This window comes from Saimiri boliviensis, chromosome 8, assembly GCF_048565385.1.
Source record: "Saimiri boliviensis isolate mSaiBol1 chromosome 8, mSaiBol1.pri, whole genome shotgun sequence".
NCBI classification, from domain to species: Eukaryota; Metazoa; Chordata; class Mammalia; order Primates; family Cebidae; genus Saimiri; species Saimiri boliviensis.
The window spans coordinates 41596131-41611526 of record NC_133456.1 but is presented as its reverse complement, the minus strand read 5'-3'; the positions used below and the strand labels follow the sequence as shown (position 1 = coordinate 41611526).

Sequence of the window (15396 nt, the reverse complement as noted above, 5' to 3'; positions counted from 1 at the left end):
ATCACTTATATCTGGCATTTCTCCCCATGCTCTCTCTCTCCAACTCCCCACCTCCCACTGTCCCTCGCCTATTTCCCCCTGACAGACCCCAGTATGTGATGTTCCCCTCCCTGTGTCCATGTGTTCTCATTGTTCAACACCCGCCTATGAGTGAGAACATGCAGTGTTTGATTTTCTGTTCTTGGGTCAGTTTGCTGAGAATGATGGTTTCCAGGTTCATCCATGTCCCTAAACTAAGATTAGGTAATTTTAAACCAAACTGAACTCTTAAGTTCAGTTTTTCACAATATATACATAAACACAAAAAGGAAACAAGTGCCGGCCAGGTGCGGTGGGCCATGCCTGTAATCCCAGCACTTTGGGAGGCCACGGTGGGTGGATGATCGATAGAGGTCAGGAGCTCCAGACCAGCCTGGCCAACACAGTGAAACTCAGTCACTAATAAAAATACAAAAATTAGCTGAGCATGGTGGTGCATGCCTGTAATCCCAGCTACTCAAAAGGCTGAAGCAGGAAAATTGCTTGAACCTGAGAAGCAGAGTTCTGCAGTGAACTTTGCAGTGAGCCGAGATGGTGCCACTGTACTCCAGCCTGGGCAACAGAGTGAAACTCCACCACAAAAAAAAAAAAAAAAAAAAAAAAAACTGCCACTTGTATCTCAAATTGGCCAAGATCTTATTTTGCTTGTTTATGATGATGCCAAGTCTTTAGGGAAAGTAGGGTGAAATAATCATTCCCTGCTGGTGTCCAGTTACAAACCCCAAAGAACAGAATGTGTGGATTCTGATGACCTTTGTTGTATTCTGTGACTATGGATAAGTCTTCTGAACCCTCCAGCAACTGTGCATGTGCTCTGCGTGAAATGCAGCTTACATCTGTTCCTCCTCCTCCTCCATTTCTAGTACTCATGCTCTATGATCATTCTCATGAAATCTTGCCTAGGTAATTCCCATAGCCACACCTCCCTGCTATCCTTGCTTTCATCCTTCTCCAGACTAGCTTGTAAGGTATTTCTGGAATGAATATTTTTCTTTTAAAAAGAGAAGAGCACATGTCTACTTAGAAAACCGACACTGCTCCAAGTTCTTCAGTGGTCCACTGATTGCAGAATAATCTTAGAATAGTATTGAAGATGCTCGTTCATTTGGTTCTGACACTTAATCGAGTGAATCAACTGAGCCTCAGCATTGTTCGCTAAGCGCTTTTTCTCCAGGAATCTGTGTGACTCCCTCCCTCACATCATTCAGGTCTTTGCTGGTATGTGAGCTATTTAAAGAAACCTTCTTAGACCACCATGTGGAAAACCGTATGCCCCTTCCATCACTCTCTGTTCTCTTGTCCTGCTTTATTGTTTTCCCTTTTAGCCCTTGTCATTGCCTGGTATATTACGTATTTGTTCATTTCTGTATTGTCTCCTCTCCCCATTAGGATACATGTTTCCAGGGGAACACAGACCTCAACATTTTGCTGAGTGCACTATCCCCAGCACCTCGAATAATAGACAATAAATTATTACTGAATAAATTAATGAATCTGTGAACTAGTCTACCTTCATTTCTTTTCTCCTAATTATTATTTAGACAGGAATATTCATTTTTTCCTGGAATATCTGACAAAAATCACATCCATATTTCAAGCCCTAGCCCCTTAATATGAGGCATAATTTCTTCTTTCTCTGTGTTCCCACCATACTTTAAGTCTCTCCTAGGCCAGAGTGTTCATCCTCTTTTAATATAATTGGATATGGAAGGGAAGATGACTTTTTCTCACTAGAGAGGCCCTATTCTGTGCTTTCACTTTTCCCCAGTAGAGGTGAGTTCACTCACCTACTGGTCACTTAGAGAAGAATAAACTGGGGAGGCTCAGTTCTGACCCTGCATTTTCCTCTTGGAGAGAGCTGCCTGTGGAGAGGATGAGTCCTGATCCCTTGTCCCAGGGCAGAGGAGTTTCAGAGGAAGCCTGACTCCACTAGGCCAGTGAGGCCACGTGATCCCGGGATCTGCTCTGCAAGTCCGTGTGCTCTCTCACACTAAGCTACATACTCCAGCCCAACCTTTATCAGCAATAAAGGCTGACTCTTTTTTTATTTCTCAAGTTTTTCAGGACCTGGAGAGGAGAAGGAGATGAAGAGTGTCATTTATTGTTTCCCCCAGTTATCTCAAGAGGTCCATGACTATCTCTCTCATGAAGCATGAGCACTCCTCTGGCTCAGAACACTCAGTTAACTGAGGTGCTTTTTAAACAGAGATACGGATTTAGATCATGGACCGTATCCTATCACCTGCGACCAATAGCCACTACTGCAGAAGAGCTGACAGATATACGGTAGGAATGCTGCGTGACTACCTGGGCACTTCTCTAGGTAGTGTTACCCACAGAGCTGGATCACAGAACCTAATTTCATTAGCATCATAGTCTAATGACATAACTAATGAGAGCAATAAATACTTGATGACTACAAATAAAGTCAGCAAAGAAAACAGGTTTGGTTTGGATTTTCTAGCCCTCATACTGCACATGCACTTACACACTTTAAAACTATTAAGTTGGGAATGATGTATGCCTCATTATGAAAAACCATTAAGTTAATATGCTTTTTAAAATAAAACTATTTCTCATGGCAGGTCAATTGAGTGCTCCAAATCACTCTGATACATTCACAAAACTCTGGAGGATCTAATTTTGTAAACGGGTCCTTTAGCACACAAACAATCGGACTCTCAGAGTACACTTTGCTCACCCTGGCTACCCACAGGGTCACTGTACCCACAAAGCACTTAGATTACATTAAAATTCTATAGAACGTGATTTTATTTCGTGAAATAAAATACAAGCAAAATAACTATGGCTTTCCATTAGAAGAAAATAAAAGAAGAAAGAAAATCTGCTCACCTGTAAAGACATCAAGTCTTGCAGCCCCTGCATCTCTGGAAACAATACGAAAACATTGTTGCTTTAAATGAACTGCTTACATGAGGTACAACCTATTCATTGTCAGATATCAAACAATACAAAAATTCACTTAAATTACTTCAAAATCAATTTATAAAATGTTCAACTGTGCTATTATATCATAAGACCTGTGATTATTTGAGTCATAATTTGAGAATATTCAAAAGACTGCAACTCAGACATATGAAAAAAGAGATGTAATTAAGCGGAAATGACACAAAAAACTAACAAAATGGATATAATTTTTAAAAAAACAACAACAAAAAAAGCTGGCTGGCAAATAATCCAGAAGTCATATTTGTCATATTTTAGTTCAAAACAAAAAAAAAAGACAAATCAAATTACTAGGCACTGTAAGAAGACATTTTAAAGAACATATATGAAAAGAAAGACATCCAAATGTTAATGGGAGTTTTCTCTATGTTAGAGCTTGGAAAACTATAGCCCATGGATCAAAATGGCCCATCAACTGCAAATAAAGTATCACTGGAACACAATCATGCCCATTCAATACATAGTACCTAAGGTTGCCTCCGCACTACAATGGCGGAGATGAGTAGTTTTAAAGGAGACCCTATATCCCATAGAGGTAAAAATATTTACCATCCAGTCTTTTACAGAAAAGGATGCTGACCCCTCTTCTAGGTGACGAGAATACTGATGTAGATTAGTTTTTTTAAATAATTTCTCCATTTTCTAAAATTCACGGAGCTCTTTTTGCATTTTTTTACAATTACTTTCAAAAGTAAAATTTTGAATAGGAAAGGAGAAGGGGCTGGAAGACTGTGGCTTCAATATCGTGGATGTGAGAGAAAGGAGGAAGGCAAGGAAGTCTTCGCTGATGAGGAAGCAGGTATGTTAAGGAAGCAGTGAGTCTACAAGGAAGCTCAGTGCAACAACAGCAACCACATAACTCTGGAGGTAACCTGGGGCTCTCTCAGTTTCTATCAGTTCTAAACCCAAAACTAGCCCAAACAAATCTGAGTAGGTACACTGTACTCGCTCCACAAGCCTAGAAGTTAGTCCCATATAGCTGCTTCTTCTAGCCAACTGCTGCTTCTCGGCCCTCCCTATATAACACTCTAGAGTTACCACTGCCATTTCTTGAGCACCTCCTATGTGTCAAGTAAGCACTGAATGATGTTATTTGTGAAAATTCTCTTCTAATCCTTACCATAGTTCCGTAACACATAGGTAGCAATATCTCCAGTATATAATCATACATTACACAAAGTACCAGGTACACAATAAATGCTTAATAAACGCCACTGTACTGAAATCAGTTTTTAAAGAGAGTTTTTCATGTAGCACTTCCATGAATTAAGGCCTAAAATAACTCACCTTTATCATATATTAAGACATTTTATAATAATCCTTGTTCTTTAGCCCAGGATACTTCCTCTCTGAAGAGCTATTGTATTAGGAAGAGAGCCCTAACAAATCCTTCCTACATCACCACATTTTCTTCTCCTCTCTTTACAATATTCTTTTAATATCTTTCCATTCTAATTTTTAAAACTGCAGGAAATCGTTAAAATATTGAATCCAATGATATAAAATAATTTCTTAGAATAACATGGGGACTTCGGAAAGCTCTCCTTCATAAGACCAACTGAGTATCTTGAGTAAGTCTGTTAAACAGTTTCCTTTGATGTCAACTACTAGCATCTAAGCAATAGTGGAAAACTCAAATGTCCATGAAGAAAGAGGGACTGAAGGGTTGAGGCCGTCCATGGGGGAAAACTGGAAATGGGGCAAAGCCGAAGGCATGAACTGGTCCCAAGAGAGCACCTGCTACTCCCTCCAGCCCCTGATCCTGTGGAGGAATGTGGCCTTGAGGTTGCTGCTTCTCCTAATCTTTCAAGGAAGGCAGAGGGCCCAAATTTTTTATTTGGTATCTCCAACATCTTAAACCTTATAAACAATTCCTTTTCCCTCCCTTCCTTTTCTTTATAAACACTGTACAAACTTTCACTATGAGCCAAACACACATAAGACAGGCTGGACCTGGTCAAGGGGCTGCCAGCTTACAAATGCTGCTCTGAGGATTACTTTATTGATCACATTTCTCTCAGTCCCCTGTGTCTGAAGTCAATCTTTCCCAATCACCTAATCACCCTCTACTACGTAAACTGGTTCCATTGTTCTATTTCTTCCACATTCTGATTTTACTTGTCCTCCTTTGTGGAATGAATGAAAGAAACAACTTCAAAGGAGAAAAGACAGTTGCAAAAATAGACAAATGTGTTCTTTCAGACTTGCAGATGTCAAGCTGCTGAAAGTGGGCCATTCAGTAGGAGGCAGGACCAGTGACATAGGAGGAACCCTGCTGGTTCCAAGCTTTGAGCAGAAGCAACAGCAACACTAAGCTCCTTTAGGGAAACTAATCAGAAGTGTTCATCTGTCTCGGCTCCATCATTATTAGCTCCTTCCAAGCTGAGTTCATGGCTCTGAACAACAGACTTTATATTCTTTTTCTCCGCTTCTCTCCCTTTTTATGATTCCGTCAGTCCAACAGAGAGAGCGCGCTTCCTAAAAGGAGGAGATAATGACTTTCTACTTAGCGCCAGGCAGGAATTTCTGGATGATTGGTTCATTGACTACACTCTGTGGTCACACTCTCAATAGGAGCATCTCCCAACTAAAGCAAAAAATGAAGAACACATGGAAAAAGCTAAAATACTGCTGTCAACCTGTGGCAGGGAACTTAGGCTCCTGCTGAGATCCTTGATCTAATAGCTGCATACTACTTCCCGGATGGACTTCGCTTTCCCAGGAAAAGGTAGGAAAAAGGCTTCTATTATATGGGAATACCAATAGAAATCAAGTCAAACGCTCTATTCAATTTAACTAAATAACTAAATAAATAAAGACCCTTGCAAGGCCCCACAAATAAACTACTGAATAGAACTTAAATTGTTTATGGGGTTCCTTCATCATCAATACCTATATTGGAGACAGTAAAATGTGGCAGTGGGGTTCTGCATGCAGACAGATTGCCCCAATTTGAATGCTAGCTCTGCCAAATATAAACTATGTGACCTTGAATAAAACATCTAATCTCTCTGTGGATCAATTTCCACATATGTGGAACTAGGATATTAATTCCCATCTCAGCGTGTTGCCATAAGGATGCATGACATAATGCTCATATATAAAGTGTTTATGTATGTCTGATACATATAAGAGATCAAAAACAGTTATTTTCTTAACTATACAATGAAATTCAATGCAGACTTCAATAAATGCCCAAATCCAAGTGTAAATTCTCAAGACAAGTGTACGCTGACATGTAATTCAAAAAAATTCGAATGAATATGTACTATTAAATGGTTATTAACATAAAAACAGACTTCAAGTTTGATCATACATAAAAATTAATTAAAGGTGAATAATTCTTTCAACTATCTTTTTTCCTAGAAAACCTTGATTTTACAGGAAATCAAGTCACAAAACATTCCAGATGGGAAAATATGACATGTTCTTTTTTTCTTCACATGTAACTAGACAAGAGTTATGTCATGAAATTCCCTCAATAACCTTTGTTCAGAGATAAACCTTACCTTGCATTGTCCAGCAATTCAGCCAGTGCTCCAAAAAGGAAACTGTGCGTGGTGCTGGTAAAGAAATAAAGAGAAGACAAAAAGGTAAAGCAGATGTGAAATCAATGTAAAAGCTTCAAGTACTTGCGGATAAATAATCTCTAGTTCCAGACGTCTAGTGAATTAAGAAGTTGCCCTAGAAACAACTCTCTCAGCATGGTCAAGATTTGGAACTAGATGCCTTCCATTATGAAGTCAGGTTTAAAAATACTTTTGCCAAAATATCCTGTCCACTTCTAATAAAACAAAAACTTAAGGGCCTCAGTACGTATCATTAAAATAAACTCTGACCTTTATTTTTTGAGCTGGAGTTTCACTCTTGTTGCCCAGGCTGGAGTGCAATAGCGCAATCTCGGCTCACTGCAACGTCTGCCTCCCAGGTTCAAGTGATTCTCCTTCCTCAGCCTCCCAAGTAGCTGGGATTACAGGCATGTGTCACCATGCCCAGCTAATTTTGTATTTTTAGTAGAGACAGAGTTGCTCCATGTTAGTCAGGCTGATCTCAAAGTCCCAATCGCAGGTGATCGGCTGGCCTCGGTCTCCCAAAGTGCTGGGATTATAAGCATGAGCTACCACACCCGGCCTGAACTTTGACCTTTTAATATTACTTTATAAGCATATTTTCAAGTGAGGTTTTTCGGAGAGGATTTTTCATTAAAATTGTATTATTTAAAGACAAAATATTCTGAAGAATACTGATCAAAATCCTTGCCTATTAAAAGGCCATAAGGCTCCATCTGCAGGCAAAGGAATTGGCAGGAAGCCCTTGCATGCCTCACCAATCTGTGTTTTTCTGTGGAATCTTTCCGCCGCTGAAAAGCCTGCTCCTTAAATAACCTCAGAAATGGCCTCAGGTCACTCTTTCCTGTACCCTTGAACACCAGGTCCTCGGTAACAGAACACTCCAGACAGCCTTCAGTATTTACAACAGTTTGGAGTTATCTGAGGGTGGAATCATACTACCTTGAGAGTCCATGCTTGCTTTCCATTTCCTGATGCGGATATTTCAATCAACAACCTTATCACAGCATTAAGGGGATATTCAGTATGCAATTTTCTTTCTATATTTAGTAAATAGGTAACAGAAGCAGGAGAGCCTCATTTATCAAAAACACATCTGCTCTTCTGCACAAGAGAAAGCATCATCGGCAAGGTCTCAGAGTCTCCAAATACTTCAGGCCACAGGACAACACGTCAGCTTAAAATTTTTAAAACACACACACACACACACACACATACACACACACAAACACACACACACACACGCAGAGAGAAAATATCCCCATATTTTGGAGTTTCAAACACTGAGGCTAATTAAAAGTCCCTTGAGTCAAGTAAGCTTTAAATTTTGTAATCAAGAAAAAAAACTACTAAAATGTTATTATTACAAAAAGATGTCCTTCACTCCAAAAAAATATATAAAAATGTAAAATAGTGTCAAAGAGAAGTAATGATATGCTTTACAAATCACAGGCCCTTCTAGGGAATTTAAAATACATGATTCAATATACAGAAATTCAATACATAAACAATCCTTTAGAAGAGCAACTGCAGTAATTCTGACCAAAAACATCGTATGAATTTTTGCACTAGTTCATGCAAGAGATTTTCACTGCATTCCATGGGGCAGTGTGTATAGGCAGGGTCTTTGATGTCTTGGAGCTCAAGCTGGCAGGGTACATGGAAAATGTACAAGTAAACAAACTTATGAAGATGATATTACAGATTTTGATTGGGTGCTAACTTAGTAGCAGTGATGGGAAAGAGTAACTGGTGAGGAAGAGCTTGGTGGTAGTAAAGCATCTCTTGGTAAAAGATACTTAAACCGAGACTTGAAGAATGAGAGAATTCAGTCCCTTGCAGAGTAGGGTAGAAATTTTCTAGCAAGAGCAAGAGATGCAAAGACCCTCGAAGCAGAAAAAGAGCTGAGGAGACCAGCCAGCTCTGCTTATGGTAAAACGCGGAGAACAGGCTGAGATGAGGCCATGGTTGGGTCATACAGGGCTTCCCATCCCACAGAGAAGAGCTTGTACTTGGCCGACATACAACTGGAAACCACTGCGGTGTTTCAAGAATTGAGGCATAATCTGGTTTACATTATTTAAAAAGCTCATTCTGGCAGCTTTCCTGGAAAATAAACCAACAAGCAGCCAGAACGGTAAGCAGAGAACCCAGTTAAGAGGCTGTGTGGAGTAGACTGGAAAAGGGATGGTGGTGCCTTGGGCTAAAATCAATAGCAGTGGAGACAGACAGAAATAGATGATTTCTTACATTTAGAGAAAGCATGCACTTGATGGCTTGGACATGGAGGAAAAGTAAAGGGAGAAATTTAAATATCACTCCTTTTGCAGAAGGAAGTCGCAAACAAAAATCTACCTGGGCTGAGCTCAGTGGCTCATGCCTGTAATCACAGCACTCTGGGAGGTCAAAGTGGGAGGATCACTTGAGCTCAAGAGTTCAAGGCCAGCCTGGGCAACATCGCCAAATCCCACCTCTACTAAAAATTTTAAAAAATAATAATAATTAGCCAGGCACAGCGGAGCATCCCTGTAGTCCCAGCTACTTAGAAGGCTGAGGCTGGAGGATCACTTGAGCCCTGGAGTTCAAGGCTGCAGAGAAGTATGATGGTATCACTGCACCCCAGCCTGGGCCACAGAGCAAGAGCAAGACCCTGTCTCAAAAAACAAACAAATCAACAAACCAATCTGCCTAGAAGAGCTGAGAATTCTTCAATTCGTATTTACCTTTGTTGTTACTTCATGTTGCTGTCACTCTTGTTAAGTTACTACACCACCAGTTGAAAATGGCACTGGGGAAGTCGCTACCACAGGGTGTTTGGGAGAACGGAGGCGGTGAGGCAGTGGCCACAAACTCCACGCAAAACTGAGGCCAAAGGCCGGGCGCGGTGGCTCAAGCCTGTAATCCCAGCACTTTGGGAGGCCGTGGCGGGTGGATCACAAGGTCAAGAGATCGAGACCATCCTGGTCAACATGGTGAAACCCCGTCTCTACTAAAAATACAAAAAATTAGCTGGGCATGGTGGTGCATGCCTGTAATCCCAGCTATTCAGGAGGCTGAGGCAGGAGAATTGCCTGAACCCAGGAGGCGGAGGTTGCGGTGAGCCGAGATCGTGCCATTGCACTCCAGCCTGGGTAACAAGAGTACAACTCCGTCTCAAAAAAAAAAAAAAAAACTGAGGCCAAGGAATTTTTCTCAGATAAAATTCACAGTCCTTCCAGCACCCCACTGAGTATTTTTCTTAAACTCACTCGAAATGATTATTTCTTCATTTGTCTTCCACCTCAGCTACCTTTTAACTATTTGTTCCACCTTTTCCCACTTGACATCATTCTCTATAGAGAGATAAAAACTGAGTGTCTGCAGAATATTGCCTGTTTAACTCTGCTGTGTTAAAATTATACAGTCTGTCCCACACAGCAAGGCTGGCCTTCCCTGGGTTTCTTTATACCTCTGTTTCTGTGGTTTCAAATTTGGTACATCCCTGATATCAGTTCATATACTTAGTAAATCCAAATTACCAAAAGATGCCAAAAAAAAGAAAAACCCTGACGTATCATTGTGAATTAAACAGCACTAACTGATATAATTCGCTGTATGAAAAACGGCAGATGAGAGAGCAAACCTGTGTCATTTGTCTCTGCAATCTCAGGATCCAAAAAGACACCTAATGAGAAGCTCTAAAAGGCAGATAGGCAACAGGAATAGCAGAGAAGAAGAAATGACCAAGTAACAACTAAAATGTGAGATTCCTATCCTTAGAGAGGTCACATTTTTGGAAAGACTCACAGAGTTTGAAATCAATATATGCAAATTACTCTACTTGAAGAGCACCATCCATCTTTAAATTGCCACCATGTTCAGCAGACTAAGGTCAGACAGGATTGGTGGAATCACGGTTCTGATGACCAGCAACGGTAAATGTGGGGCCTTCCAGCCACTTGGTGTTCACTGAAGAGCACCAAAAGGGTTCAGCCCACACACTGCCATGTGTGTACCCATGCAACAATCTTGCATGTTCTTCACATGTACCCCAAAACCTAAAATGCAATTTAAAAAAAGACACACAAACTATTGTCATGCAGCTAGAAAAAACAGATATTACTGCTTTCCGTATTTATTGTATGGAAAGACAACAGCTAATTAATTGTTAAAGTTTCTGCTTTCCCGGAGACAGAGAAGTGCTACCTAATGTTCTTTTTAAAAAGTTTGGTTAACATTGTGAGGAGCTATTTGGTCTTTATACGGGTAAAACTTGTAGAAGGATGAGAGGGATATGGAAGGTAGACAGTGAGCAAATGGTACCCTGAAGAGTTTGTATTGCAAAGAATGCAAAATTTAACTGACTAAACCAACACACAAATAAATAACCATTGACTATTCATTTAAAAAATAAAAAATAAAAAAATAAAATAAATAAAAATGGGCAAAGGACTTGAATTTGAATAGACATTTCTTCAAAGAAGGTGTACAAATGGCCAATAAGCTCATGAAAAAATGCTCAACATTAGTCATTAGGGAAATGCAGATCAAAACCACCATGAGAAACCACTTGGTGGTGTCTATACTAAGATGGCTACAAAAAAGAAAAAAGACAAGCTGGGCGTGGTGGCTCACGCCTGTAATCCTAGCACTTTGGGAGGCTGAGGCGGGCAGATCACCTGCGGTCAGGAGTTTGAGACCAGCCTGACCAACATGGCGAAACACTGTCTCTACTAAAAATACAAAAATTACCTGGGCGTGGTGGTGGGAGCCTGTAAACCCAGCTACTGGAGAGGCTGAGGCAGGAGAATTGCTTGGACCCAGGAGGCGGAGGTTGCAGTGAGCTGAGATTGCGTGTCACTGCACTCCAGCCTGGGCAACACAGAGAGACGCCATCTCAAATAAATAAATAACAGCAAGAAAATAAATAATTAAGTAATCAATAAAAAATAAAATAAAATAAAATAAAAGGGTTCGGCCTGGCCCAGAATAGAACTTCATCACGCGTTCATTGTTTTTTAAAAAGGCCTAACCAGCTCAAATAAACAAATAAATCCGTAAGTCTGCAATACCAACTTCACTTGTTGAGTACGTCCTCGGGGTCCGACAGAACCTTTCTTCACCGCGCAGAGACCCTGACCCTCCCCGACCCCACCTCGACACTCACGAGTTGGCGTGGATGAAATCCAGGTGCAGCTGGGCCCGCCGAAGCACAGCATACCTGTCGTCCATGGCCTCAAACGCCATCCGGGCAGCCCAAAGGGTCAAGGACACTTAACAGGTAGCCGTTTGTCCGTGCGCACGCGCACGCGCACGCCCACGCCCACGCACGGACGCCGGGCTCCGCAAACACGAGCTCCCCTCGCGGCGGGACCACGAAGCTCTCCTTGCGCCACTGACCCGGTTGTCTCGCGAGATTGTTGCTTGCTCTTGGCGCCATAACATGAGAGTGATGCATCTGAGCTAGGTTCTCCTGGAATTGAGGTTTATGTCACCTTTTCAGATGGTTGTTCCCCACCCAGCACCTCTCAATCACTCCCCAGCTGGAAAATGGAGCCCAAGGCTGGAATTAGAATTTGATTTAAATGATTACACACTCACACACACAAGATCGTGGGGAACGTGGGCGGCACGGCAGGCCAGTGCGGGGAACATAATAGTTCCCTTTGCTTGTGCAGTGTGTTACATAGAACCAGAGGTAAGGGTGCTCTGTCCTGTAATCCTAGCACTTACCTTCCTATGTCTCTTGAGTTGATCATGTTTTTTTCTATTTGGAGGAAAAAATAAAAGTGATAAGCCTGAGAGAAAACAAAAGGAAGGGCTAAAGACAATCAACAGAATTTGGACTTTACTGTAATATAGAGGCTTGTCCCTAGGTGAGAATAGCTGCCCTCACCTGGATGGATCACTAACCTTTTTTTACCTGTCAGCTGACGTGCAACTAGTGCACTTACTGGCCTGGCTCAATGCCTAGACATTCTGTTTGCTCCAAAAGATAGAACTAGGCAGGTGGAAGGTAGGGGTGTGGGGTTGTGGTGGGTAAATAAATATAAGGAAGGACTGTACAGATGTGTAGAACAGCTGTGAAAATGGTGTTTCTCTACTCACAAAGCACTGAGTTCTAAGTCACCAAAACCCAAGCTGAAATAGGATTTATCAAGGATGCTGTATGGAAAGGTCCTGGTTGGGCTGGGGCATTAATTAAGCGAGTTGACTGCAAAAGAAACGGTCAAACTCTGATTCAACGTCTACAGCTTTTTACTTAGAAACTAAGACAGGAGTCCCCCTTCCAGCCCCCACACTCAGAGACTGACGTGAGTGAATTCAGATATAATTCAAGCTTGTTAGAGGGCTTTTTAAAAATAAAAAGTTGATTCCGTTCAAGAGAGCAAGTTACTGCTGCTTACCGTTCAGAGACTTACAGGTGTTTGCCTGCATTGCAATAAAGGACTCATTTACTGAGCAAAATAGCAAAATTTATATTTATCTCTTCATTTTGGAGAGTCTAATAAACTGTTATTACAGTTTCTCTACTAACTTTCAAAAGTTTTGAAGTTTGAAAGACACCTTTGCAACTAAAACATTATAACACAGAACCCTGTTATAATGGATCTGTCCAGTCAAAATGGTCAGCTGAGGGACCCTGTGAAATCCAGTGGTGGCCCTGGAGGAGGGGGCACACAGACACTGCAACAGATGAACCAGCTGTAAAACACCAACACAATCAATAATGGCACTCAGCAGCCAACACGGAGTGTGACCACCATTAGACCTGGTGATAACTGGGAAAAGACTTTAAAACTCCCTGCAAAGGATCTAAGAATCAAAACTTTGAACGTGACCTCCACAGAAGGAAATGAGTTTGAAGATTACTGTTTGAAAAGGGAGTTACTGATGGGAATTTTTGAAATAGGCTGGGGAAAACCCATCTCCTATTCAGGAGGAGAGCATTCCCATTGCTTTATCTGGTAGGGATATCTTAGCTAGAGCAAAAAACGGAACAGGCAAGAGCAGTGCCTACCTTATTCTCTTACTTGAATGGCTAGACCTGAAGAAGGACAATATACAAGCAATGGTGATTGTTCCCACCAGAGAACTTGCTGTACAGGTTAGTCAAATTTGCATCCAGGTCAGCAAACACATGGGAGGGGCCAAAATGATGGCAACCACCGGAGGAACCAATTTACGAGATGAGGCTTGATGATACAGTGCACGTGGTGATTGCTACTCCTGGGAGAATCCTGGATCCTATCAAGAAAGGAGTAGCAAAGGTTGATCATGTCCAGATGATAGTACTGGATAGGCAGATAGGTTGCTGACACAGGATTTTGTGCAGATAATGGAGGATATTATTCTCATGCTACCTAAAAACAGGCAGATTTTACTCTATTCTGCTACTTTCCCTCTTAGTGTGCAGAGGTTCATGAATTCCCGTTTGCAGAAACCCTATGAGATTAACCTGATGGAGGAACTACCTCTGAAGGAAGTAACCCAGTACTATGCATATGTAACTGAGCGCCAAAAAGTACACTGCCTTTTCTCCGGGCTTCAGATAAACCAGTCGATCATTTTCTGTAACTCCTCTCAGTGAGTTGCATTGCTAGCCAAGAAGATTTCTCAACTGGGTTATTCTTGCTTCTGTATTTATCCTAAAATGAGGCAGGAACATTGAAATCGTGTATTTCATGATTTCCAAAATGGCTTATGCCACCATCTTGTTTGCACTGATCTGTTTACCCGAGGTATTGATATACAAGCTGTGAGTGTGGTAATAAACTTTGATTTCCCAAAGCTGGTAGAGACCGATCTCCATCGTACTGGAAGATCGGGTCACTCTGGTCATCTTGGCTTGGCCATCAACTTGATCACATACAATGATCGCTTCAACCTGAAAAGTATCGAGGAGCAGCTGGGAACAGAAATAAAACCTATTCCAACCAACAGTGAGAAGAGCCTCTATGTGGCAGAATACCACAGCGAGCCTGTAGAAGATGAGAAACCTTAGCAAGCATGCTTTGACAAACTTACAGAAGGCTGGTTTGGATCTGTGACTCATCGTTTTGGGGGGAATGCTCTTCTCTTTGTGGGTTTTTCATCTTTTATTTTGGAACTATGTAGACTTAAAGGAGCTTGGACTTTTTTTCTTTTTTTAACTGGTTCAGAAAATATGGTAAAATATTGATTTTTGTTAATTTATCTCAATAAAAGCCCACTGGGACTCCAAAAAAAAAAAAGAAAAAGAAACTAAGGCGATTCAATAATACTCAGCAAAGATTTTACATGATAGTCATAAAGTCAGATACAAACATCTATTAAATAAAGAACTTGAATTAGACATGTTTATAATTTCCAGGATTCATACAGGCAGTGAAACTCTCAAAAAGAAAAAAATTACTAGTTTTGGAGTAGTCATTCTACTTCCAAAGAGAGCAGTTTATCAGTGACTACATTTATGGGAATCAGGAGAGGAAGAGAGAATTTGAATGACAACCCAAAGGAACACGATGTTCTAATTTCAAAACTGGAAGTAAACATAAACATTCCAAGTAATTTTCCTGATTGCATTTTTGTTTTAACAGTGGCTGATGTGGTCGTGTTTTGACAGCAAACTTCTCTTTACTAAGCAACTTGAGCTATCTTTCTAATTTTTCCTTCTATAGAACTTCACAAATATAATATTTTATTTTCATTTTATGGGCAAGAAAAGCTTGACAAGCCTCTTCTGGCCTCTATTTTACTACCCAATTTACAGCTGCTATCTATCTCAAAGCAATTTACTATCGGAAGGGCACCAGAGCCACCACCCTATAATTAGTAAAGGCTGTAGTATCTAATTTTTACC

The 15396-nt window shown here is 41.0% G+C and overlaps 1 protein-coding gene and 1 pseudogene across 1 annotated transcript in view; one reads left to right on the top strand and one right to left on the bottom strand.

Moving 5' to 3' along the window:
- MORC1 (MORC family CW-type zinc finger 1) overlaps positions 1 to 11801 on the bottom strand; it is a 168890-nt gene extending 157089 nt beyond the window's left edge. The window contains 3 exon segments of the mRNA XM_074405314.1: positions 2893 to 2927; positions 6516 to 6569; positions 11722 to 11801. Of these exon segments, the coding sequence (XP_074261415.1) occupies positions 2893 to 2927; positions 6516 to 6569; positions 11722 to 11801 (169 nt within the window).
- Positions 11802 to 13148: 1347 nt separating this feature from the next.
- LOC101046888 (putative ATP-dependent RNA helicase DDX6 pseudogene) lies at positions 13149 to 14627 on the top strand (annotated as a pseudogene).
- Positions 14628 to 15396: the final 769 nt, after the last annotated feature.